Raw genomic sequence first — 26,479 nt, forward strand, 5'->3', positions numbered from 1 at the left:
TCGATTTCAAAAACTGGTGTGAACAAAGTGTTTTTGTAGAAATGTACTCCCAAAATATCGAATGCAACAAACAACATTCCAAGCAAGGTCTTTGCGAATTTAAAGCCTTTTTCAGAGGATGAAATGAACCCAAATATTTGTAGTCTTCAACAGTTTTGATGTCATCTAAACCTTCATTAGAGTTTAGGGTTAGAATTCAGTCTTAGACTCATTGAGATAAAGTCCGATACAATTTGCCGCGGATAAAACTTTTCATAAATTACGTCACGAACACCACTTGCCTCGTATTCAAACAATTGGTGATTGGTGATTATGTCCCTTGAGACATTAAATTATTTTTTATGAATAGAAAATAGTTTTGATAAAATCCGCTGGGAGTTAATCACCTTGACAATAATCTCAAAACGAGGCAAGTAATGTTCATCTGGAGAATAAGGAAAAAGATGTGATGGTTTCGCGGACCACACCCTCGTTCGAGAAGGGAACCATTTTCTTTTACTTTGTCAATACAGAAACACGCATGACATAGCTAACAACCAAAACAAAAAGAGAAGAGCAAATACAGCTGACTATCTTTAACTCGAACAGACTCGAACAATGTTTTGTGGTCTTTTTTGTTAACAATGACTTATAAATCTTACTCCATAACTCAAAACTTCCAGCTTTGATTAATTTTGCAATAGTCTTGTAATATTATGATACCCCCGATGTGCATTTTCACGACTAAGAAGAACACACTCTCATTCAGTTAGGAACCACTCAAAAAGTACGTACGCTCAAAAGTAGGCAAAATTCGATCCATTCCCTCTTGTACGCTCGCGTACGCTTTGATAGTACCCCCCTTCCGCGTACGTATGCCTTTCCGATTACCTCTACCCCCCAATTGAAATTATAACATAAATTGACTTGATTTCAAGACAAGATCAAAGTTAAAGAAACTTAAAGATTATAATAGGCTGATATATAGACAACACAAGTAAGGTGGGCTAACAGGACTTTGATATTTTGATTTTTCAAATAGAAAGTTAGGAAAAACTGGAAAAAATAGCTTGAAAAAGTTTGCAAAGCGTACGTACATTTTCTTGATTGACCCCCTCCCCTCCACGAACGTTTTTGTACGCTTTTTGAAGGACCCCTTCCCCTCCTCAGTGCGTACGTACTTTTGAATGGCCCTATTTTACCAGTTATTAATTGTATGACATGGCTGTTACGTTAAAAGGATAAAGGCAAAAACTTACCTTTAAACGCTGAGTTTCTTTTTATGAGGCAAGTCAAACTTTGTCTTCTCTTGTAACCCTCTCTCTTCTGTTTCTCTCATCAACAAAATAAAAAATGATGCTCTTTTTTCGTGTTCAGCTTGAAATCTGAGCCAAGTTCCCTTGTTTCTATGATTATTAATCTGTGTCTAAAATCAAATATGAAAGAAAATTGATCTCTAAGACAGACTCTAATGACACAACCATTATAAATTCCCCTATTACTGTATGTCATAATGACGTTATTTGACGAGATAAACTTCAATTATGTAGAAGACAAAATAAACAAATGTAGTGCGACGTGACCAAAAAATTAACATCGTGAAAAGGTTATGAAGTCTATTTTTTGAGTTTTTTTGTGGAATAGAATCCTAAGCTAATGTTTGAGATTCAATAATCCAGGAAAAAATTTAATATTAGAACAAATATTGTACACCAAACGGCAGTAAAAGAAACTTCATAAAGTAAAATTCATCTTAACGAGAAATCGAAATGATTAGCACATATTTATTCAAAAATTTCAAATAATATTCCATAGTTAAAATCCAATTTTCCCCTATACAAGCTTTTTCTTGTACGTCGACATAAGAAAATATTTTATCAAATACACGTTTTTTTTTATAAGAACGTCAAAAATTTTCGAAGCCTTCGGATGTTCTTAGTTTTTTGGATTTGAAGCCTAAAAATGTTCTTAAAATGTTCTTATTTTCAGCATTTTTTGAGCATTTTGATGTAATTTCTTAAGAAAATGCATATTTTTAAATCTCCAAAGCCTTAGAATGTTCTTAAATTTTTGGGCCTCGAAGCCTTATGTTCTTATATAGTTTGTTCTTATAAAAAAAAAACGTGTATGTCTTATGATATCCGGCATCTGCGACAGAAAGTAGGGCGCGATTGTTGATATTATTTTTCTACAAAACTTGTTCAAACTGGAAACAAAAAATATCAAGAGACTGCAATGCGAATGAAAACTTCGATAAGAGCTTTTGAGTAACAAAGATAACAACACATTTTGATTATTCCCAGGGGGGGGTCATGCAGTTATTATATAAACACTATGACAATTACTACCGTGGTGGTATATAAACCAAAATTTGGGAAAACAGTTACTCCACCAGTGGACTAACTGCAACATCGGTGGTGCCTAAGCCCAAAATTGTCGATTTTGGTAGGATATGGTGTACTAAGTGAGCACATTTTTCAATTTTTCACTTAAAATTTTAGGTTTTTAAAAATTCCAGAAGCAAAAAAATTCAAAACATTTTTTTCAAAAGTCAAAAAAATAACAAAATTTTTTCGTCAATCAAGGCATGAAAGATATTTTAACAAACTTGGAAAATGTTTGAGATATTTAACTCTTGAACGGTCGTTAATAAGACATACCCAGTAAAATGGTATCAAAAATGAGGAATTCAGTGAAAAAATTGCCAAATTTGGGATTTTTGGGGGTGGTGTACACCAATTTTGAGGGTAAAATCAGTTAGTACACTATGGAATAACTGCAAGGGTGGTGGTGTCTGTAGAAAATGTCCAAAATTGCAGTTACTCCACATAGTGTCAAGGAGTAACTGCAAGACCCCCCCCTGTTATTCCACCTTTTATCTATAATATTCAGCTGTAAAATGGAAAACTGCGTATGAAAGAATCTTTTCGATTCAGAAAGCATCAAAGCACGCCGTTCTTCATTTTTACGATACCATATTGAATGATATTATAAGATGATATTAAAAAAGAGCGTACGTATCACTTTAGGATATTCCTTCGTGTGAGATTTCTATAATAATAAAAACAGTTTCACAGTGTGAAAAAGATTTCACACGATTTCTTCTTCACTGTCAGCGAAAAGGTCTCGCTGGTTCAAATCCATTTAAAGTATCAATCACTACGCTCTTCACGTTCAATCGAGTCTCGTGATCGAAATCTTGAGTTCTTCCAACATTCAAACAGTCATTTCCATAGTAACGAAACAAATATCCTAGAGGATCGATCGGTACCGTAAAATTAAAATCTCCAAACAACCTTTGCTCGAAAGATGATACTTCCTCTTGCTCGTAAAATTCCCTCTGCCATAGATCACGGGCCGATTCATGTTTTAATTCTGTTCGACCATTTTTACGATTATGGCGCATAATTGTGATATCACAACAAGGGATTCCAAAGTTTGATGCTGCTGTCCGTTTCGATTCAAGCTCATGAAATAACCGATATCCGAAAAAGCTTTCCATTAACACAAGTCCATTATTATGGAGAATATCACGTATTTGTAAAAGTTTCTGTTCGTTTATCTCCATAATACTAATATCAATATCATCATCCCATGGAATCAAAACCTTTGTGTCGAACACAACCTAAAAGCGTTCCACCAGTAACCCAGTAAGCGATACCATGCTCTTCAAACAATTTCGAAATCAAACGCCCCAAGAAGTATAACCGGCGTATTGTCACTGAATCAGTTTGTGTTTTGGGTGTATGTTTTGGCACAGTGTGTCGGTCTTCGTCAAAGAAACTGCCGAGGAGATCTTCATTTTCATTTTCAAGTTGCTGGTCGTTCATTTTTTTTGTTTTCTATAGGTAATTTGAAATCAAACTGAATATTAAAATCGAATAAATTGAGATAATAAAAGTTACAAACATCATCCGGAAAAAATTTCAAATTCGGAAAGTAGCGACTCGGCTGAGTGAGAATCATTGATAAAATATTACGAAACAAAATAAAATCATTTGATGAGGGTTATTGATAGATCTTTGAGTATCAAAAAAAGATATAACTATTTACAAATATTAAAATCTACAAAAGTCTACCACATTCAAAAGTACCCTCGTTCTGATCGGAGTTTGATTTCTTCTAAATTATTTTTGGTCACATGAAACTTCAACAAAACGCCTTTTCTCACAAAATCATCTCCAGATTGGAAGTTGCTCCAACGAATAATGATTGTCAACATTTCTGACATCTCTATCCTTTCTACTGAAGTCAAACAGCAATGGCAATGATCTTCCCAAAATATTTTATATATCGTCTGCTGAAATTTGGATTACACCAAGGACGTCAGTAATCTGTACTACTTCAACTACAGAGGTCTCTTCATTTTATCAGACCAAAGCGTTTAAAACTCTATGAGTATGTCATCTTAACAAGGAGAACTCTACATCAACTATTGGGTCATCAATCAGTATCCATTTTAGAGCTGGTAGCTGATGAGGAGAAGGTGGCAGAAGAATAGCCTCCTCTACTACTTGATGTCGAGGCTTCATCTTTCTCAAACATTTGGATAATATTTTTCGAGATGTGACCACGCTGAAAAGAAGAGGAATGAAAAGAATTGGTAAACAAAAATCTGAAATGAAAACTTCTTAGTTTGGAAGGTTTTACAAAACAAGTAAAATTCTGGCGTGAAAATTTTCTAATTCGACATTGAGCAATGAATAGTCTAAGATGACCAGATTATAGTCTTAGGGAATAATACTATGCAGAAAGATCTTTAACCTGGTTAGCAGTCATATTTTCGATGTGAGCAACAAGCAACGGTTTCAATTCAGGGCATATCTAAAAGAAATGAAGAAAATGTCCAAAAGACATGATCAAAAGAACAAAGAGTAATTGTCAGCAATAAACTCGGACAACAACAAAAATTATACCACTAACCTAATCGGTAGAAGATTTAGGAATAGGGGAGTACGAGGAGTAGATATTTCCAAAAATGTAGAGTCTAACTCAGATGAAAAAATAATCTAGCAAACAAGAATAATCGTTTACCTTAAAAACACTTTCGAGTTGTTTTGGAGGTAATTGTAAAAGTATAGGATATGATTGTGGCTTGGTCATCTGGCAACATTTCACAAAGCCTTGCCAAACTTTCGGATATTTCCAAACCTTGGAAACAAAGATTTAAGAGTTATCAATCTTTCGAAAATTCCTCGTGAAGAAATCCCATGTAACTAAGAACTGAGTAAAAAAAGAATCACAAGCCATCATTGTTGGCTTCTTTTTTTGAAGAATAATCAAGTCAATGGTTTAGAAGTTCATACTCCTAGCGTTGGTTTTATCGATTGAATTAAATAAATTACTTTGCAAACAAGGACTGATTTTAAAGCATCAACCTTATTATATACCTATAGAACTGTAATTAATAGTTGGTATTGATTAGCCGCGAGTTAAGTACTCACTGTAGTACTTGGTATTATAAATCAACCATAAAAGAAACATAAATATAAGGAAAATCTGCTTGAAGAATTTGGAACAGTATCATTTTGTTTAACAGACCTGTTTGTTGATGAGTTTGGACAAAATATTCATGACAAATCCGACAAGTCGCGGACACATTCCCAACGATTGAATCACCTGAAAAATTATCGAAAGTTGAAAAAAAAAGGATCGAAAAATTGTGCAAAATAGATAATTGAAGAGCAATGATTGAAATATGGAATGAATGTGAAAAAGGTGCAAAAAACACCGCGCGTTAAAACCTAGCTATTTACAAAACGTCATGTAGAGATCTTAGATCAAAAGCTACATCACTCCAATACAAGTCTTGTAGAATATATAAATGATCGTTTTGTATGATGTGGTTTAGGGGTCTTATTTAAGACCGTTCGCCGGTCCAGGGTATCTCAATTCGCCGATTTAATGATTCAGTTCGTCAAGTATATTTATATTAATCAATACGCTAGGCTTGCTGAGAATTCGCCAGCTTAGAATCTAAAATTAATTTTTCATTCCCCTTCCAATTAAAAAAAAACAACGCAAAACCCCTGTGTGATTTATTTATTCAAAAGAAAACATACAGTTCTCATAAAGAGAGTGGGTAAAGGTGTGATATCAATCAATTGTTGAATGACCACTGCTAACACTTCCTGCGTGTAAAGTTCTTTCTCACCGAAACAGATATTGATGGCTGGAAAAGAAAGAATATTGGCGACTGTAAAGAAAAAAGGTTTCCGGCTGCTTATCAATTATAAATTTGTTGGGAATAGCTTTTTGACACTCTTCCATAAAAGTTGCACATACTTTTATGATACAAAAGCCGCAAAATCAAAACCTTAGCACATATTTAAGATTAGTAAATAAAGTTAAAAGTGTGAAAGTGACAGTTCACGATTTTAGCAGAGCGAAAAATGGCTGAACATTAATTCAACAATCATATTCATTGTTATGATTTGACGAACCTTTCATGATAGCTTTGACGTCGCTTTTACTTTCGATGGTGTGTAGAGAGACCAGAAGTTCGGATGGCGAGACAGGTGGCTTCTGTGCACTAGCTCCGGCTTAATAGAAAATAATCATATTTTAAAAGATCAATTACTTTTGCTCTGAATCATGATAATGGAAAAGAAGAATAAAGAGGCGAATACCACTTAGTCTAGAATCTTAGCTAAATCGATCCAATCACTTGATTTAATCTGATAGTTACTTGTGACTGAATATCTATCTGAATATCAATATTCAAAGGCGAACTTAAAAATCCGTAAATATAAGAATTTCTTTAAAGTGCTTTAAAGAGCCGAAACGCTATATAGCCGTAATCCGTGTAGGCTAGCCTTGTGAATACGGGCTTAGCGAACTAGGCTAAACACAACTTAGTCTGAATCGCAGACCACTACAAAACCCCAGATAGTCTTTAAGGAGCACGAATCCGTTAGTGGATGTAAGTAGCCTAAACACGACTCTAATGTACACGTTTTTTTTTTATAAGAACAAACTATATAAGAACATAAGGCTTCGAGGCCCAAAAATTTAAGAACATTCTAAGAACATTCTAAGGCTTTAGAGAGTTAAAAACATGCATTTTCTTAAGAAATTACATCAAAATGCTAAAAAAATGCTGAAAATAAGAACATTTTAAGAACATCTTTAGGCTTCAAATCCAAAAAACTAAGAACATCCGAAGGCTTCAAAAATTTTTGACGTTCTTATAAAAAGAAAAACGTGTAGTCGATGACGATATTTTTCTTTGTTTTTATGTGATACTTGGTATGGTATGCATTTTCATTTCTTCGAAAATAAGCAAATCTCTAATACAACTTTTTCAGAGCCACTTTTTTCTCATTTCCTTTAGACAAAGCGGATTAGTTCCATTACATTCTAAAAATGCAGTGAATGGTAAGATCGCAAGAAAGTCTTACATTGGAAAGAGCCCAGCAACCTGTTGAAGACTTCTTTGACGACATTGGGCGATTGTGTGATAAGTTTCGGTAACACTTCTACAACCTCGTGTTTTTGGAGACCATTGAGAACAGGAATGAGGAAGCGGACGTCCGAAACCCGTTTGTTGTATAATTCTTTGACTTTCTGAACCAACTCATTCGTTGGTGGATCTACAAAGTGAAAGACGATACAACAAGATGAAACTTTAATTCCAGTGTTTCGACTGACAAAGTCTTTTTCCACCACATGCTTAATCATTTTAATTTTCGTGGGGGAAAATAGCCTAATTGCCCTGGTTGGTACTTTATTGAAAAGTAAGAGACATTTATCATGATATACCATCATGAAAAATGAACCTTTATTCGAGTCCTATCAAAAAATGTTCTATCTAAGAATTTCTTGAGGACTACACTTAGCTCAACTTCAGTGTTGTTTCGAGGCCCAAAAGGGCCTCTTACCCAGCCCAAATTCCAAAATTCAAGGAAATGAAAAAACAACCTCAAGAAAAAGTCTTAAAAGTTTCAGCCGAATTCCAGCAGTAGACAGACAAACAAACAGATAGACACCGTTTAATTCTAACTCAGTGGAACTTGATGATGGGAAGGATATCTTAGAAAGATATTTCGTCTAGTGAGGACTGATGAACAGTCGTCAAAGCAAGGTTTTTCGTCTGAGACGGGAAATTATTTTACACAGAGAATTAGACCATATTCTTGAAATCATGAAGAATTTAGGGACGAAAAGCTTTCTTGTATAATTATTTCACTGATACAGAATCCGTTTGTAACCGAAGAGCTTTTAATACTATAAAATACTTACTTTTGTCGGTTACGATATGAAGAACACGTGTGACGAGTGTCTCAGCACCTGCAGGACATTTCTCGACTAACATCAAGAGTTCAGGCGAGTTCATTCCTATTGCTCGCACCTGAAAGAGAAAGAACCATTTTTACGAGTCAATGTGTGAAGATTTATATCATCAGTTCATAGTTCACCTGATTATTTCAGAAAGGTTTAAAATAGGACATAAAAGATTTAGAGATATAAAGGAGAGAAGCAGCAAATAAAATTGTTGGAGCATGATAATGGCATTACACAATAAAGTAGGATCGGGGTGTTATGATAGAAACTTTCAGGGTACTTACGGGGTGTTCAAGGTGACGTAATATGGTTTTCTTTGTGATCGGTGCTGAATCCACATAAACGTCCGCCAAGCTGTCAACAAAGAAAGAAGAGGTTGTTATCTGCAATCTTTATCCGTAATTCAATCTCCTCGCGCTCGGACCCTATGAACGCTGGGATAGATAAATAACTTTTCTTTTATAGTCTAGCGGTTTTATAACCAACGTTTTTTATCCATCATTCTGTCATTATCAAATAAACAAAAGCGATTGCGACACTCCATTTTTCAATTCCCTCTGGACTGGCCCACGTGCACAGGTGAATACTTACTTCAGAAAGAGGCTGTGGTTGCTAGGTAGCAAAGCAAGATAAAGATACAAATAAGCTTTGATCGATTCTTCCGTCCATTCTCGTTTGCCCTCTGAAATTAGAAATCTGAATGTAAGTTATTAGTGATTCCAGGCGATTCATTTTGTATACTAAGGTTGATTTTTTGACTGCTGAAGATCCCCTACACCTTTTTTTATAAGAACATCCTAAGCCTCCGGACGTTCTTTACTTTTTGAGTTTTTAGCCTAAATATGTTCATAAAATCTTCGTAATTTCACTATTTACTAAGTATTTTAATGTATTTTTATAAGAAATTGGGTGTTTTTGATGTCTTCCATAAAGAGACCTTAAAATATTCTAAACACCTAATATTTTGGCCATCGGAGCATTATGTTCTTATATATGGTTTGTTTTTCTGAAAAAGGGTAACTGACCTAATAATTCTTCGTCGGTAGGTTTTTCTTGAGGAGGTGGTTCTGCTAATGTCAATTGTTGAACACTGTATCGTGCGAAATCCTGACAACAGATAATATGGAATCCAAATTAAAAGATAAAGGTGATAATATTTGCAGTTTCATGTTTCCTAGATTTAAAGATGATAGAGTGTAATTACCCAAACTTACTTCGAAAATAGTCAAGAAACTTAGCATGAAGATATACTGATTTCTGAGTGTCCCAATGAAGTATGACAATAGAACATTCAAAATAATATTCGAAAACAAAAGATTTACCTCGATCAAATCAGTAAAGTCATCTTGAGTGTGCAGTTTCTTGGCGGAATGGATTGCTTGGACACGAACCTTGAGGTAACAAGGTCAATTATGACTACATTAGCGGAGACATTTTCAAAACATATACAGTGAACCCTTTCTAATCCAAACTTCTATTATTCGAATCTTTCTATAATTTCAGTCCCCGAGTTAACGAGAGTTAACTGAAAATTGTAAAATTGAGATAAAGAAATGACAATACTCTTCAAATTCTGCACGCTTATAAGAACAATTTTATAAAAATCAAAGTTTAGGGAAAGCTTACCAATACACCTGAGCTCTTTTTATGCACTTAAGTAAGGAAACTATTATAAGAACACGTTAAGAACATTAACAAAAATTTTCATAAATTAAGAAACATAGAGCCTCCTCAATGAAACCAAACCTGCTCCTTTTGCGCAGTTGTCAGTTCCATCAATAATTGTAACCAAACGTTGCTTCTTGCTGGTGATTTGCTGATCAATTCACGAAGCGTTGAAAAGCCGATCATAATTCGTTCCTAGAAATACGAAAAAGGATGATAAAAAACTCAGGTTAGAGAAGTTTTATACAGATTATTGTTTTTTCCTTCGCCATACTGTAAACTGATCACTGGGTAAAGTACTCTAGAGCAAATTTGTCTTTTTCCAAACTAAAGCATTCATGAAGTGACACTTGGGCATTTGTGTGTGATCTATGATTTCAAAAAGCATGATGCGTGATTGAAATAAGAATTTCTTTGGTATGAAGCCTTGAGCGTGATAAGAGAATATTTTCGGGGTGATTAATTTTTTTTACGTGATGGCGTGATGAAGGACTCTGATGGGCATGTGGGGTCTTCAGTACTAACAGAACACGTCTCATGAGCTATAACTTTAAATTTGCCAGACTGTATAATCATTAAGCGTGAATGAGACATTTCTTTTTAAAAAAGATTATAAAAGACTTATATCGATTGATTGATGGATGATTGACTTACAGAATCAATACAGTAATCTTTAATAACTTTGGTGACAGAGTTAGGTAGAGTTGGTGCTTCCAGTAAAAACCTTGTGAAAGATCTAAAACAACAAAGGATTTAAGCTGACTATATGATGCACTGTATCCCAATAGTGATTGTAATTAATTATTTTTTTCAGAAGATGGATAGACCAGTAGTTTAAAAATTAAAGACAGTCTTTGAATTAATCCAACCGTGTCCACGACCAGCCAGCTTGAACCTCCATTAATCAAAACTTTCTGTAATTCGAACTAAAATATTGGTTCCCTAAGCTGGAAAGTGGTTTAATATGTCTCTCTTTAATTTGAATCTTTCTCTAATTCGAAAAGGATCCTTAGTCTCTTGAAGATCAAATTAGAGAGAGTCAATAAAGACATAGAATTACTGAAAACAACATACTTATCTCTTGGTTCCAGACATCGTCTCATTCCTTTCAAAAGACTGTTCAAACACAACGCATATTGTGAATTTTCGTTCATAGAGCTCCCTGGTGTTTGTGATTCTGCTTTGACATATTCTTGGTACAACCACAATATACCGAGGTCGATGCGAGATCGAAAATCTTCCATTACGAAATCGATCAATGCTTGAAATTAGGAAATAAAAATATTTTGTTTTATTAAACGGTTTCACTAAAATTACCATTAGACTATATGGCTTAAGACAACTTGTTGTACTTGGGAACGCCTTATTGGTTGACTGTGATTCTTCAGCAGTTATGTAATCCCGTATAATAAACTTGCAGCGAACCTAAACACTGCAGAGAGTACCTTGAAACAGAGACATACAAAGTCTTTTCAACGAGTGTAACAATGTTTACCTTGTGTTAAATCACCATAAAACTGCATTGCTAACCCAACAATGATCTTGTATCTTTCCTAAACAGGCAAGATAAACAGCTTTATATTGGCTGAGTTATGAATATTATAATTTTGCGCTTGAATTGATCACGGGTTACTTGTATTTTGGCACTCAAAATGAAGAAATGTTTTTTTAAAAATTATGTTTCTCAGGTACCATCAGTGGCCGATCGGGGTAAAGCAATGTTTGTAAAATTCATTCTTAGTATTTAGTTCAATTCTGCTCCAAGTTGATCATGAGAAATATCCTTGAATTTATGTCCCATTTCATTTTTAGTAACCATGGCTTAAAAATCGGACAAAAGTACCAAGCCCCTTGTCAATGTTTTATTGAATCAAAACTACTTGGTCTAACTTTTGAAAAAGTTTTCCTTGATCAACCGTTATCCGTGAATCAATTTAAAATCTAATGCATAAAGGCTTTCATTGTCTTTATCAATTCAAATCTCATAATTTAAAAGAATAAATCCTCACGAAGACTACAAAAAGAATAAAACAGGAAAAAAAACGTACCACTGTAGTGCCAGCTACCATGGCTTGCTCTAAAAAGAAAAATGAAAAAGGGCTGTTAAGTAAAATCTCAGCCTTCTAAACCTCAGCACTGCAAATCCGTAACTCGAATAAAAAACAATTGACAACCATCACGTGACTTGGGTCGGGTCTGTCGGACTGGGAAGCGAAGGAGCGGCTGGACGAGTGCACTTGGTTGGTCACCCCTCTCACGGGATAAAGAAAATTTTTATTGAAGGATAGAAATAAAAACAAACTTACTGTCGGACTTGAGAATACGTTTGAAAGCCATGTGTAACATTTCACTGGTTTTCTTTCGGCCAAGTGGTAACGCAGCAGCCGATAATTTAAACGGTTTAATCTTCCTCATGCGGCCTGAGCTATCTTGCTGTGTTTTTGAACCACTTTTTAGTTCTGCCGCGATATCTGAAGTAAAAAGAACTCGGTCAATAGCTATACAAATATCAACTAATGGAATTTGTTGAATATATTCTTAATGAAACAATCGCCCTTCAAAAAATAATAACCCTTGATACCTCTAATGGATCTTGTGTCTTTAGCAGACAGTTTTTCCATCCCTTTATCCGCCATTTTGGATGAAGTTGAAGATGACGTTGTTGATTTTGATTCTTCTTTTTCCTCTTGTTTTCTGTTCTTCTTCTTGGCTTGTTTCAAAGCTTTCGCTTCGTTTGTAGCTATCTAAACACGTAAAAAAGACAATACGTCTTTAACACAATTACAATTTCAGCCTCCTTTGCTTACGTTCACCCCGACAGTACCCCCTGGCTCAGGCCCAGGATACAGGTCGAATATTAGCTTCGCCCTCTCGAGAGGGATGAAGTTAGGTATATATGTATGTACCACTTCTCAGATTTGGCTTGAGTATAAATGCGTTCCACCGCGACGTATAAAAACATCGGAAGGTAAACGAGCATAAGTTTTTTTAGTCTGCAAGGGCTAAGGGAAAAAGGGCTATTTGACATAGACATAGGTGATGTGAATAGGTCGAGAAGAGTAATCGCCAGTGAAATACCACTTCTCTTTTTTTTTTTTTTTTTAAACTTATTCAATTGTGTGGAGAGGCGCCTCAACTTTTGATAATAATTATCAGGAAATTTCAGGATAATGATGTGAGTGATGATATATCATACCTCTTTAGCTCTTTCAATACCGACTCCGATGCCTGCATTGGTCATTTGCGTGGCCATCAACCTTCCAAGATGGTCAACTTGCGATGAACTCCCGGCTGCTGCGATCGGTGTGAACGTCTCTTGAAACTGAACCGGTAATGACCGTGGTAGGAACAACATTGAAACAAGCACGACGTCTGTTACGACTTCTTTCGTCAACCGTGGGACGATATCAGCCGTTGTGAGCTCGATGGCTTTGGATAAACTAAATTGACCGGATGACCCATCTTCATTCTGGAGGAAGATGTTCAAAATTAAAACGCTAGTATTTAACAAACCTAGGAAATACATAGTTTTTTATTCTAATAAAAATTTTTGGTGAAAAGAGTCCTCGTTTACAAACAATTCTGAATAAATACAATTTCAAAGAAAGCTGAGAATCAAATTCTAAAAATAAAGGAAGTACCGCCAGGGCATATCATTTCATGGATATTCAAATATCGAAGCTATCTTTCTACAAGGTATTTTCTACGGGCAAAAACGTTATTTAATAAACATTAATATTGGTAGTTGAAGCGTTTCATTTCTAAGAGATATCCATCACATGAAGGGGAAGTCCAAACCTTTCTGCTCTTCTTGGCTGCTCTTGCCTCTTCTTCAGCTCTAAAAATATGTGGAAAATTTATTAGTGTAGTAAGGAGTAAAGTGGACAAACATTGTTTCATTTTTGTGTTGAAAACAATTATCAAGAGAGTATATTTTCGCATTTTTAATTGTTACAATATTTAAAAAACTGGCATTAGACGCTACCTCTAACGTAAATGGGAGCGAGAAATTGGATTGAAGAATTTATGTTAAAACCAACCTTCTTTTTCGAGATTCTGTGACTTTCGGTAAACTTTTCTGAATCTAAAAAATATATGAAAATGTGATTAGCATTACTACACTATAGCCTTTTGTGCACAGAGTTTGCAAACGGAAAGGTTATAATTTATACCTCCGAAGGTGTGGCTCCTAGATCAGTCAGTAGTGTTCCAATTTGTGTGACATACGATTCTAAATACAATACAGCATAAGATTATAGTGGAGTCTCTTTAATTCGAACCTCTATAACTCGAATGTCTCCTTAACTCGAACAAGGCCTAGGGTCCCTTCAGTTAATAATGCCTTGGAAACTTTACTCTGTAACTCAAAATTTCGTTAACTGGAGCAAATTTGCGTGTTTGAGTTGTTGAGTTGTTGAGACACTGTACTTTAAATCTCATCGAATATATGACCATATTGTTTGCTGGATTGGAGTGGAATGGATTATCTGTTCTAAAGACATACCTGACTCTGGTAATTTAATCAGCGTGAACAGTTGCATCTATAAAATGACAAACGTAGATATTTAGGATTCCGTGGAAGTTACAAAATAGTATTTTCTTTGCCAAGGGTAATAATATGGTTGGTTTTACTCACTAAAATATTTATAATATGTGTTTGGTAAAAAAAGCTTTTTAGGAAATTTTTACTGTTTGTTTTCCCTTTAAGATCGAATCTTATTGGTTTAAAGTATTTTAAGATAGGAAAGTGTTTTTTTTTCTTACCTTGATATTTTTACGGACACTGCTGACTTGTGACTTTGATAGTGTTGGCGGAAGGTTTGCTTAAATCAGATTGCATGATTTTTTAAGTTATATGAAATAATATTTGTGAGCTTTATAGAGTGTTTTGTAGCCTACCATGAAGAATTTCAAATGCTTGAACTGATGAGACCACTGTAGATCAGTTTAAAAGCAAGAAAAGTTTCAAACTCACCATGCAGAAGTTCAAATGCTTGAACTACGGTTGATAAGAAAGTAAATCTTTGTTTTCCAATGCTTGTCAAGGAGCTCAAGACGGCCATCAGGTTCACACTAAAATTCAAGGTAAGAAGCTTTTCAAATATTAAGAATCAATGTCAGGAGAAGACGGTCTCGGCAAATTGAGAGAGATTGGATCATACTCGCGCTTTTTTCAAGCAAGCGTCATATATCCAAACCACTCCAACGAGATATTTACATAAGAAAATATTTAGGTGAATTTTTTTTGCTATTTTTGACTTAACTTAAGATCATTGAAACAGGGGGGGGGGGTACCAAGTCAGTGTATTGGACCATAGGGTACTACTAACTTTCTTCCACGGTCGGGGCTTTGACACCACCCTTTCAGTACACTGTACTGACTTTTCTCCATTACCGGATTTTTGATACCACCTTTTAGTACACTGTACTAGCTGTTTTTTTCAATCAGATAAGTTTAGAAACCACCCCTGCACTGATCTAATTTCTTCTTGGTCAGATATAAGTTTAATTGCCACAATATACAAAGGTTTTGAAGCATTTTGTTAAGAAAAGCACCAAATTATATAAAAGGGAAGATTTCAATATTAAAATATTTGAATCCTTGTACCCATATACAAACACTGAAACAATGAAACAGACAAAGTCATTCGGATACAGTGAAATTAGGTGAAATTAGCACGTCAAAACACTCAAAACCAAGTTTGAGTTATTTCCCTTCCTGACTTGATTTCTGGTTATCTGGCAAGCTGTAGCAGTTTTTCATTTTTGAAAAAGAAAAATAAGAGACTTGAAAGCTTCGATTTGAACGTTTACAAGACTGGACATAAGGCCGGTCTCCACTTGTGCACGCCGCGACTCTGAAACAAATCCAATCAAGTAAATAGGAAACATTGGGAGAAAATCAGTGTAGTGCTGATTTGTATAGTTTAACCTGGCAAATCAGGGCAAATATACATGGGAATTCTCTGGGTTTGTGTGTGTTTTTACCACTGAAATTAGTACAATGTACTAACTTCTCAGTGTGTATCAATTCAGAACAGAGGAACACCCTTTTAGTACACTGTACTAACTCAATTTAACCTAAAAAATACACCACCCCACCAGCTATGGGCCAGTACACTGACTCGGTACCCCCCTGATTGAAATAGAACTTAAGATAACTTTTATGTACAAACAGTATGAAGTAAGCCCTGAATACTATTGTATCAGCTACTAACGAATAAAACTTGATTTACAAGCGGGAATATCTAACCAAACGACTTTGATAGCTTGAACGGTCAACTTGATTTTCTTTATGATAAACCATATAGATGAACCCATAGTCTGCGGCCGGGTCAGAAAAAAAATATTTTTTTTCACCCAGCCGGTTTCCGGAAACACTACATTTTTTTATTTTTGCCTAAGTAAATTCAGAAAGTGTTCATCTTCTTCAAACTTTTAATATATAGATCACTTAAAGGAGGCAAGTTTTTAGATTACCTAGAGATGTTAGGAGAGCCACAAAGAGCAAGCAAAGCTTCCATTGTCGTCAGACCTTCGCTTATCAAGTCATCATATTTCACTAAGGGGTGGTTGGATGGAACCTAAAATTAAAACGAACAAGTGATACTTTTATGGACCTACCTGGTTATCAAACTAATCAATGAACATTGAAACAATGAAACACATAGGACATAACTGGTCAAAATATAAAAAAATAAAGAACAAGAACAACTCGAGAAATTAATGAAATCCGGCGTTTCTCGGCTGTTCTGGCGATTTTTAGAAAGTTCCTGTACCAAAATCAGTTTTATTGAAAATTGAACCATGCTTTGGACATTCTTATAAATAATGTTTTTCTTTGAAAAAAAACAAAGACATAAAACGAAAAAATCCAACGAAAATCTGCAAAAACGGAAATATCCGGCTCGGTCATTTTTTGAGCATTGTGAATACGCATCATTCTGCAAAAAATCAGAGAAAAATTAAGATGAAAATTCGAGAAAATGTCAAAAACCGGTTTTTCCGGCATATTTCCGGCATTTTCGGCCGGAAAAAATGTTTTTCGAAAATCGGGCTCCGTCACATTTTAGGTATTGTCATTTTGCATCAGTGTGCAAAATTTAATAAAAAAATATAAGTACAGCTTGAAAAATTCAAGAAAAACTGTCTTTCCAGCGAAATCAGGTTGTTCTGGCGATTTTTGAATAGTTCCGGCTTCAAAAATCAATTTTATTGAAAATTGAAACATACTTAATAGTGGGCATTGCTATTAATAATGTTTTTGAATGTAAAAAACAACCAATTATAAGGAAAAAGTCCAATGAAAATCCAGTAAAACGGCGATTTCCGGCATATTTCCGGCATTTTCGGCCGGAAAAAAATGTTTTTCGAAAATCGGGCTCCGTCACATTTTAGGTATTGTCATTTTGCATCAGTGTGCAAAATTTCATAAAAAAATATAAAGTACAGCTCGAAAAATTAAAGAAATACTGTCTTTCCGGCGAAATCAGGTTGTTCCGGCAATTTTTGAATAGTTCCGGCTTCAAAAATCAATTTTATTGAAAATTGAAACATACTTAATGGTGGGCATTGCTATTAATAATGTTTTTGAATGAAAAAACAACCAATTATAAGGAAAAAGTCCAATGAAAATCCAGCAAAACGGCGATTTCCGGCATATTTCCGGCATTTTCGGCCGGAAAAATTTTTTTCTCAAAAATCGGACTCCGTCACATTTTGGGCATTGCCATTTTGCATCATTGTGCCAAAAATCAGAAAAAACTAATGAGCCAATCCTGAGAAAAGCTGGTAACAGACGGACGGACAGACGGACGGACGGACGAACATGGGTTAATTTATAGGACCTCCAAGGTAGGTCCAAAAAGTAAAAGTAAAAGTCGATCTCAATAAACAATTACAAGTCACAAAGTTAAGAACGAAGTTAAATCTTATACATTTTCAAAACTATTACATCGGGTGTAAAACCTTTACATTAAAACACTAAAGCTTTCTGGGTGCTCAAGTATTTCACCAGCTAGATTACCATTGGCGTTTGTATAAAGAAAGGGTGATGGAAAACTTACAATATCAATTGAAATATCATCTTTTTTCCGATCATCAGATGATTGACCTGACTTCGAGTGAACCAAAATCAACATCTCCATAAATTTGATGGTATGCGTTCGCACACTGAAAATAAGAAACACCATTACGTGTTTAAATTAAGTCTATTGCTTGACTCAAAATTTTAATAAGAACAAGATAAGAACTCGCATCTGTGGTCACTTTACTGTTATAAAACTAATTTCGGTTATCAGATAACTCGATTTGGGCACATCTGGGCTCTTGTAAACAGTCTCCCGAAAAGCACTAAATTTTGGTAAAAGCAGCCATCTTAGTGGAAAAAAACTAGAAAAAGTGCCTTTTTTGGAAAACAACGGTCGCTGCCTTGTCTTTCTAAAAGAGAATTTTTTGAAGCACGTGTAGTAGAATCATTTATTAGGGATCGTTAGCTAACGGGACAATAAGGTGTGTTCGTGTTAAAGAGGGCTCAAGTTATAGAGGATTGTTACAATATTAAAAGTAGATATCTCACCCATCATTCTCAGATTCGATCATTCCACAGATTTGTCTTTTCAAGTCGGTCATCATCTAAAATTTGGTATACAATTTCATACTGTTAGCCATTTTTGAACATGTAGGTAGAGGTAATAGGATTACCATAGAGTAACTGTTCACCATTAAAAATGATTCCCAATTCATATGTCGTATTTTTTACCGTGAGAGGTGTTAAATCCTCCTGGGAGGTTTCGATGAAACTTTATTAATCTGGGATAAATTTGCCTTAGAGTAATTCGTTTCAATTTCTTTTTCGTCACAATAAAATGACGTCATTCATGCTAATAGCCTGTCTTACCTCCCACATGTCTTGAATATCTTGTTTGATGGTTCGTAGTTTGCACACCAACTGTAATAAAAAAAAATGATTCAGGCCAGGTCTAACTGGTCCCGGTCGATACTTTATAGACGCAAATCAGTGCTGGTCAAAACAATAATAAGGAATTATCGGCGATCCAAAAAATATCTGCAATCTGATTTGTTTAAAAGAGTACAATTTATCTTGTATTTTACATGTACAAAATATAAACTGACGAAAAGAAGTAGCTGTAGCTCGTTCCGGTTTTTCCGTATATTGTACGGAAAAATCTCGGAACTCGTAAAGTATTTCTCACATTGTACTCGCAACTGTCCGATAACTATTACGTATTTCTAACGTGTTGGAATTATAAACGTGGAGTCACAGAATAGCCCTGTTGTGTCTGTTACTAGACTAGTAAACTAGTCGGTTATTACTTATAACCTTATAATAAAACTGTCAATCAGATAATGTAAACACTAATTAAATATTCAGCGTGCGTGAGAGAAAAGGAAAATAACCGACTAGAAGCTACTTCCAACGCCTTTTTTTTCTTCACCTAAAATCGTAAGGAGAGACATACAGATTTCTGTATGTCTGACCCGTGCGGAATTGCATTTATTTTTCTTTCTGTTTATTGCGTTTTTAGAAATGCTCATTTATTAATATGTTCCCATGTTCAATGTTACTATGAAATATCATTTAGTCAAAAAAGATGGATGGATTCTCAAAAACCTAAAAAAAGTTGTAAAATTAAACAACGTTTTTTGAGGGAAGTAGCTTCTAGTCGTTGAAATTCAGAAAAGAGAAGCTACTTCACCCCTTCGATTCTTTTTATTTGGAGCTTGATTTTTTGTATATGGGTCTGTTTTCAACGACTAGTTTACTAGTCTAGTCTGTTACTTATAAAACGTTTAAAAAACGAATTCTTCCGTTTACCTGAAGAGCGACTTTATAAAGGGAATTACAGGCCAACATGACCCTCTTTGCAACGGTGGTGTTTTCATCAGAAATCATGTAGGAGAGACACCCAATCGTCTTTGGGAGTAACTCTGGATCTTTCTTGCTATAAACAGAAACGACGGTACAAAGATTATACAATCAAACTTGAAAAAGACATGTAAAAGGTCGAAATACCGTTTTATTTTGATTTGGATACACATCTCATGATTTTTTATGTTTCACAAACATTAGAGGAAGAAATTTTTTTCAGAGGGAAGTTAATTCGGCGGTTAACTTGAAAAATTAAATTTGGCGGGAATTTAATTTGGCGGAAGAAGGACATTTTTGTCCAAAAAACGCCATTAAAAAAGGAAAAGCCTGTTTTAAAGCCTGAAATAGCACACCTTTGGGGGAATAAATAGAGCAACTTAAATTTGGCGGGAATTTAATTTGGTGGACGACGGAAAAAATTTAATTTGGCGGGAACTTAGTTTGGCTGATTTTGACCAAATTCGCCAAATCCGCCAAATCCACCTAATTTTCTCCCCGTGAAAATTTCTTCCTTTAATAAGGTATACAGTCTTGGATACAAATAGCTCGTTTTTAGCCTATTTTGGTTTTTAAAGTCAAAAGAAAAATAAAAGTTGAAAAGTGCTAGTTATTGAGGTGATTTCCAAAAGCATCCGATTTCATTGTTTTCGTGTGAATGCGTTCAAAAGTTATCAACCCAAATGCATACCATGCTTCTTCGATGAAGACCACCACAAATTTCCTGACGTCACTCGAACGATCTTGTTGGTATATCAAAATTTCCTAAAACGAGAAAAGACATAAATTCGAATGTCACGGATATCGGGTTCATTGCAGTTGATTTAGAAACTCCGATGATTTCTTAACAACAATTCGGTAATTGGAATATCCAACCAAATACTTTGTTTTATAATATATAGTAACGATGTTTTGTTCTTAGAACGTCTTTGTTTTCTATAAAACAATTACGAAGTTATCTAATTTTACAGTAAAAATTACACTGATAAACAGTGTTTTTCTAGTGTTTTTTTTAATATGTTAATTCTAGTTATGAATTAAAAAAACGTTATAGTGAGCTCAGACCCTTAAACTCACTGCTGCGAAATCGAATCGCATATCTATAGCAACCAAGGATTGATTTTTTTTAAACGAAAGTGACGTCAATTACTTTACAAAAGTTCATTGGACGTCAAATATATATATTTTTTTCAAACAACTTCGCCTGACGTCGAATAATTTAGTCTACTATTGAAAAGAACCGCACGTTGGCATACTGACGACTGAATATTGGTTAAATCTAAAGTATTGGTTAAATCTAAAGTATTGGTTGGTTATCACTTGAAATTTGTTTGTTTTACACATCGTTTGGTACAATCGCCGATATGGGGAGGAAGTCTCGTCTATTCAAGAGGACAACCTCATCAACCAGGACTCTACAAGAGTTTTTAAGAAACACTGAGGTATGAATGAACTTTTCTCATACAAATTTCCCCTTATTATATGATGTGATCTTTCTATTCAGTCTAGTCAAAAGTGTATCTTTGATTTATTGTCCCTCTGACTTATAAATGTTTATATATTTTCTCCCGCCTTTTTCACTTTTGGTGCTTTGCACTTTTTGAAAAACATTTTTCGTCTAACGTCTCCCGTATATTAATGGGATAAATTTTCGCGGGGATTAATTTTCGCGGATTTCGCGGATTTGGGTGTCATCCGCGAAAATAAGTCCCATTGGAAATTTGAAAAAGGCCCATCCGCGAAAATTAATTTCCGCGAAAAATTTGAATTTTTTTTGCAATCCGCGAAATTTCTATTTTTATCGTTTTTTATTTTTTTTCTACATAAGGGCAAGCAACCCTCGAATTCTATATAGTTCGATTTACATTCATTTCAATCTTTAAAGCAACATAACATAAATTATACATTATAGCTCTCCAGTAATATTTTGGAAAATGCTACTGGCATCCTGAAACAGGACAATGGAAGCGTTGAACAAATCAAACATACCAATTCGTTTCCTAAGATTGGATTGAACGACAAGCTTCATGTAACTGAGATTAAAGACATTCGGACCGAGGCTGCTGACGGTGCTAAAGTATCAATTAGAGATAGCTCCAAGGAGAAAATCGGGAATGAGACGATCATTAAATCCACTCCTGAGCGGAAAACCAAGCTCAAAGCTGATGTTGAGAGCAAAGCCGCAGAAATCGAGCATGTGATTAGTTGTGGTGTTGCTCCACAACAAATTAAGGACGTCAAGGTGTGCGATGGAAACGATGTAAACGTCGCGGAAAATCTGAGCTTTGAGATTCGTGGTGAAAAAGATGTTGCAGGGACACTTTTGCATGACGTGGTAACGGATGGAAAAATGAAGGAAACAGAACAGGCATCTCGTGAAGAGCATCTCGTCAAGTTTGCATCTGCGCCATGGAGTGAAATTGAACTCAGTACCGAGGATGTTGAGCAGGAGAAAATGAATGAAACGGAATCTAGTTCTTCACAAGATGTGAATCAAATTGAATCCCTCAAACAACAGCTCCAGACAGCAGAAAAAGCGCGCGAGGAAGCCATTAAGTTGCTCAAGGCTGAACAAAAACGCTCAGCTGACGCAGAGGAATCACATTTTAAAGTGAACACAAAACTTCAACGATGTGAGAAAGAGCTCAATATAATCAAGAATAAAGAGAAAAAAAATCTTGCAGCTATGGACAAGCAAGAACTTGATTTGGACCTGAAAAATGGCCAACTGAGGCGTTTGAGAGCCTCAATGAAGAGTGTCCTGGAACAACACGAGAAATACAAGCTAGAGGTAATGTGTTGTTTAAGGCATTGTTACTTTATCAGACCCTTAAATCAAATCTCAAGAAATAGTCTGTACTGTACCATCTATCTATCATGTCGATGGATTCCAGGGTCTGGTTTTTTGAGTGTAAAAATCCAGGGTGGCTAGTAAATCGAGGTCGAAAATCCAGGGTAGTCCAAAAAGTGAAAAAAAACAAAAACAAGGGGATTCTGAAAAATTGAAAAAATAATCCAGAGGGACACCTTTCCCAAAAATGACCTAAACATAGGGGGTAAACTTTTTTCTGGAATAGCCTTTTCAACGAACGACTAGTGCTCTCGACGTTTTTTTTCTCGACTCTTTACTGAAATTATTTTAGCTGTTGTGGGAACTGAATAATATATTCGATAACTAAATATATTCGATAACTAATTACGTTCGAATGACACAAGTTATGATTTCCAGGACTCCAGGACTTTTTTATGCGCACCCTGTATAGAACCTGCCTTCAAACCAACTTTTTTCTTATACCATCAATATACCATTTCTTTTTTCAATTTCAGGCCAAGGAGAAGGACGAGGAGCTATCAAAGGTGAAAGGCAAGTTAGAGTCCACCCAGAAATATGTGGAAGTCTTGAAAAAGGACAAACAGGTAAAGAATTTAGATGAAGAAGTCAAATCTTCAAATAAAAAGAAAAATAAAAGAAAGAAGAAAAATGATCCAAATGACCCTATGGTCAACAATGTATCGCTAAATTTAGATGCGAATAATAATTCTAGCCATGTCATTAACTTGACCTGCGAGTCACAAGCGAATCTCCAGCTGTCTAAAAAAGACGACGTCATCATAATGGATGACATTAATAAGCAAGTCTTACAAGAGCAAGATGCTTTCAAACAGAATGAGAATATCCTGCACACCCAATATGAAGTACAAAAAGATGATGCAGAGAGGTAAATACATATTTTATCAGGAAAATAACTCGGACAATTATCTAAAATTTTGAGGGCTTAAGCAAAATGGTCCCTGACGGAATTTTTTTCTCCAATATTCAATCCCCAGTCAAAAAAGTTGAAATTGACATTTATTTTCAAAAAAAGGTTTTGAGGTAATCCCTTGAACATACAATTTTACTTTGACTCAGGTTGATTTCAATTGTTTCAGGCATAAGATAATAGCAGGGAAAAGAGGAAAAATCTTCCAACTACATGAAAACTTCACGAGGATTATTAATTCAGATTCTAATTTGTCATTTGAAGGCCTGGCTGAAAAACTTTACAATGATTCGACTTCCCACCAACAAACAACACATCAAAACACAGCAATTCAACCCTTAGCCACATATTTTATTAAAATCAGAACTTGATGAATCAGTAATTAAAATATTTCCAGAAAACAATTTCAGAATATAATAAAATAAAAATTCTGAAACTTATAACTTACTCGGGTTATTTTGAGACCAAATGTATTAGCTAACCTTTCTGATGAATTTAGTTCACATCAACTTTCAAGAAATATAAACAGACAAAATATATAAGAGCATTTATTGTAACAAAATTTCCGTTCTATTTCACACATCAGTTCGCTGCAAACCTCCAATGAAGAATGGAAGATCGACGATGAGAAGGAGGCAGCATACCATGCCTGTAAATGGTTCAATATGATCCTGATCGTTGTATCAACTATCATGTTGTTGTTTTGTTTTGTCCTACATCAGGACCAATCCGTTTTCGAAAAGATAACCAATTTTGAATATGGTACTGAGGACCTGTTAAGTGCCATATTTCTCGACCATTCATAATACAATATTGAAATTTTAAATGTCTAAATTCTTAAATCATTTTATTTTCATACGAAATATATTTTATCTAAAAATAAACCATCGCACATTGACTCCTTCTTTCAAAATATCCATCAAAATTGACTATCATTTTTTCCTTAACTGTGATAACGGTCACATTTTGGAGTAGATCCCCTAAGAAGTAAGCGTTTCAGTGATAGTATCATAGACTCTCTAAGTTTTGTTCCATACCCAAAGATTTTCAAACTAGTACTTTGCTTCTGATGTGATTAGCGTCAAAAGATTACCAGGAGGCTGAACAAACATTTCCAAGGGGTGATTCAAGCTGAATTTCCAGGGTGTCTAAAAGAGTGTTTTATTTCGGGACAAGCTGGAGTTTTTACAAGCTCTTATTTGATTTGATTGGTCGTTAACCAGTAATAAAACAATTTTGTTACTTTTTCTAAAGAACGCGTCATCTCTATCACTTCAAATGACCAATTAGTGAAGTATCTTGTAAAAACTCCAGCTCATCCCTTTATTTCAGGGGATAAAAAATTATTTTAAAATTTCCAGTGCGTAAAAGACTGATTTTAGTTCATCCATTGTCAATTTAAGGTATGAAAAAGAATTTTTGAAGGGCCGGTTTTTTGCAAATTTTGCAATTTTCCAGGGGGTATCCACACATTTCCAAGAAATATTTTTTTAACTTGAAAAAGTTTGTCATGCCCCCCCTCCTGTATGGAAATTTAATGTAATGGCCCATTTCTTTGTAGTAAAAATTTCCAGGAGGTGATTTAAGCAGAATTTCCAGGGTGTCTAAAAGAGTGTTTTATTTCAGAGGATAAAAAATTATTTTAAAATTTCCAGGGCGTAAAAGACTGATTTTAGTTCATCCATTGTCAATTTAAGGTATGAAAACAGATGAAAAAGAATTTTTGAAGGGTTTTTTGCAAATTTTGCAATTTTCCAGGGGTATCCACATTATTTCCAAGAAATATTTTTTCTAAAATTATAAAATTTCTTTGTAGTATATCTTAATCCCATTAATTTTCGCACAGAAAACATGCACAAAAATAGAAGGTGTGCGAAAAAGGGTGTACGAATTATTGATCATTATAAGTGAAGGGGCACACAAGCGCACTTTTTAAGAAAGAACGTCTCCTCAATATAGGATACCCTGGGATATAAGAACTAGTTAAAACACAGCCTAGAAGTGTCAAAGGCATGTGATTTAAATGTTTTTTTTGCCCTCCTTTTCTCTCCCAGAAATTACAAAATGCGCGAATATCCTATTTCATAAGGTGCACCAAAATTAAACTGGCACAAAATTAATGGGATTAAGGTTAAGACAAGGCTCTTGCTTAAAATTATTGGGTAATCATAAAGCATAAAGATTTACTGTGTATATTATATTTGTCATTTTCAGGATCAGATAAATGTAATGTAGGTCAAACCTAACAAGATCTGCAGAAATAACAAAGAGATTTTTACTTACATCAAGAAAATTGTCCAGCAGAGTTGGATTTTTATTCAGTACTAGTTCTTGGATCTAAAAGCAACAATAGAGAGTTGTGTTATTTCTTTAAAAGTTTTTAACAAAGAGAGAGTAGCAATCTGGCTGGAAACAAGTAATTTTTTCTTTAGAAAGTTGTGGGTAAGGTATCCTTTAATTGTATTCTGCCGAGCCCGAGTTGTTAGGTAAATGTATTTTCAATTTTCACTTCATCATCACAAACCTGTTTCAAGAATCCAACTTTGCTTTCAGATTTGGCTCCTTGAGTTTGATTCAACAGATCAATGACCTAAATAGAATTAAAAAACATATTTTGACTCATAAAACATTTTCAAAATTTAAGCATAATTAAAGCTGAATCGGGTGGTTTATTACGAAAACTAGATAATATAAAGTGAAAAAAGTAATTTCAGTTAGAGATGAGACATTTCAACTAGCCAGCTATTGTGGTTTGGCATTAAAAAAATCTAAAAGCTATGATTACCTTTTCTGAAGTGATTTGAATTGAATTATCAACAGCACCAGGGTCATTATAACGATTTGCCATAATTCCTTTTTTTCTCTTTTCCTTCCTTTTTAAAATCTTCTGGAAAAAAAAACT

At 34.8% G+C, this 26,479-nt stretch overlaps 2 protein-coding genes across 2 annotated transcripts; one reads left to right on the forward strand and one right to left on the reverse strand.

The window, feature by feature from the left end:
- Positions 1–3,973: 3,973 nt before the first annotated feature.
- LOC136814288 (symplekin-like) lies at positions 3,974–26,479 on the reverse strand. The gene is made up of 35 exons (XM_067070812.1): positions 26,363–26,479; positions 26,102–26,167; positions 25,861–25,914; positions 20,508–20,581; positions 19,766–19,892; positions 18,827–18,877; positions 18,506–18,561; positions 17,994–18,099; positions 16,408–16,511; positions 14,903–15,000; positions 14,692–14,750; positions 14,432–14,468; positions 14,100–14,158; positions 13,968–14,011; positions 13,726–13,765; positions 13,124–13,396; positions 12,509–12,671; positions 12,234–12,398; positions 11,976–12,004; positions 11,423–11,480; positions 11,002–11,188; positions 10,582–10,663; positions 10,009–10,122; positions 9,585–9,653; positions 9,288–9,369; positions 8,854–8,944; positions 8,547–8,616; positions 8,221–8,329; positions 7,380–7,571; positions 6,423–6,521; positions 6,042–6,151; positions 5,521–5,598; positions 5,014–5,130; positions 4,744–4,803; positions 3,974–4,554 (listed from the first exon to the last, which is right to left on the reverse strand). The coding sequence occupies exons 1-35, from the start codon at positions 26,423–26,425 to the stop codon at positions 4,423–4,425; spliced, it is 3,318 nt and encodes a 1,105-aa protein (XP_066926913.1). The 5' UTR covers positions 26,426–26,479; the 3' UTR covers positions 3,974–4,422.
- LOC136814188 (uncharacterized) lies at positions 21,068–24,446 on the forward strand. The gene is made up of 4 exons (XM_067070694.1): positions 21,068–21,258; positions 21,729–22,607; positions 23,144–23,535; positions 24,164–24,446. Exons 1-4 carry the CDS (start codon positions 21,181–21,183, stop codon positions 24,381–24,383), a joined length of 1,569 nt encoding a protein of 522 aa, XP_066926795.1. The 5' UTR covers positions 21,068–21,180; the 3' UTR covers positions 24,384–24,446.

The sequence above is a fragment of the Clytia hemisphaerica genome, unplaced genomic scaffold, assembly GCF_902728285.1.
Source record: "Clytia hemisphaerica strain Z4C2 unplaced genomic scaffold, Clytia hemisphaerica genome assembly, whole genome shotgun sequence".
NCBI lineage: Eukaryota > Metazoa > Cnidaria > Hydrozoa > Leptothecata > Clytiidae > Clytia > Clytia hemisphaerica.

Bases quoted from the DNA above. Each gene is read 5' to 3' on its own strand.
- LOC136814188 (XM_067070694.1), top strand. From the start codon at position 21,181: ATGGGGAGGAAGTCTCGTCTATTCAAGAGGACAACCTCATCAACCAGG. The intron at 21,259-21,728 runs GTATGAATGAAC...TATACATTATAG, and splicing joins AGTTTTTAAGAAACACTGAG to CTCTCCAGTAATATTTTGGA. The intron at 23,536-24,163 runs GTAAATACATAT...TTCACACATCAG, and splicing joins CAAAAAGATGATGCAGAGAG to TTCGCTGCAAACCTCCAATG.
- LOC136814288 (XM_067070812.1), bottom strand. From the start codon at position 26,425: ATGGCAAATCGTTATAATGACCCTGGTGCTGTTGATAATTCAATTCAA. The intron at 26,168-26,362 runs GTAATCATAGCT...AATTCTATTTAG, and splicing joins TTCAAATCACTTCAGAAAAG to GTCATTGATCTGTTGAATCA. The intron at 14,751-14,902 runs GTGAGTTTGAAA...ATCTGATTTAAG, and splicing joins AGCATTTGAACTTCTGCATG to CAAACCTTCCGCCAACACTA.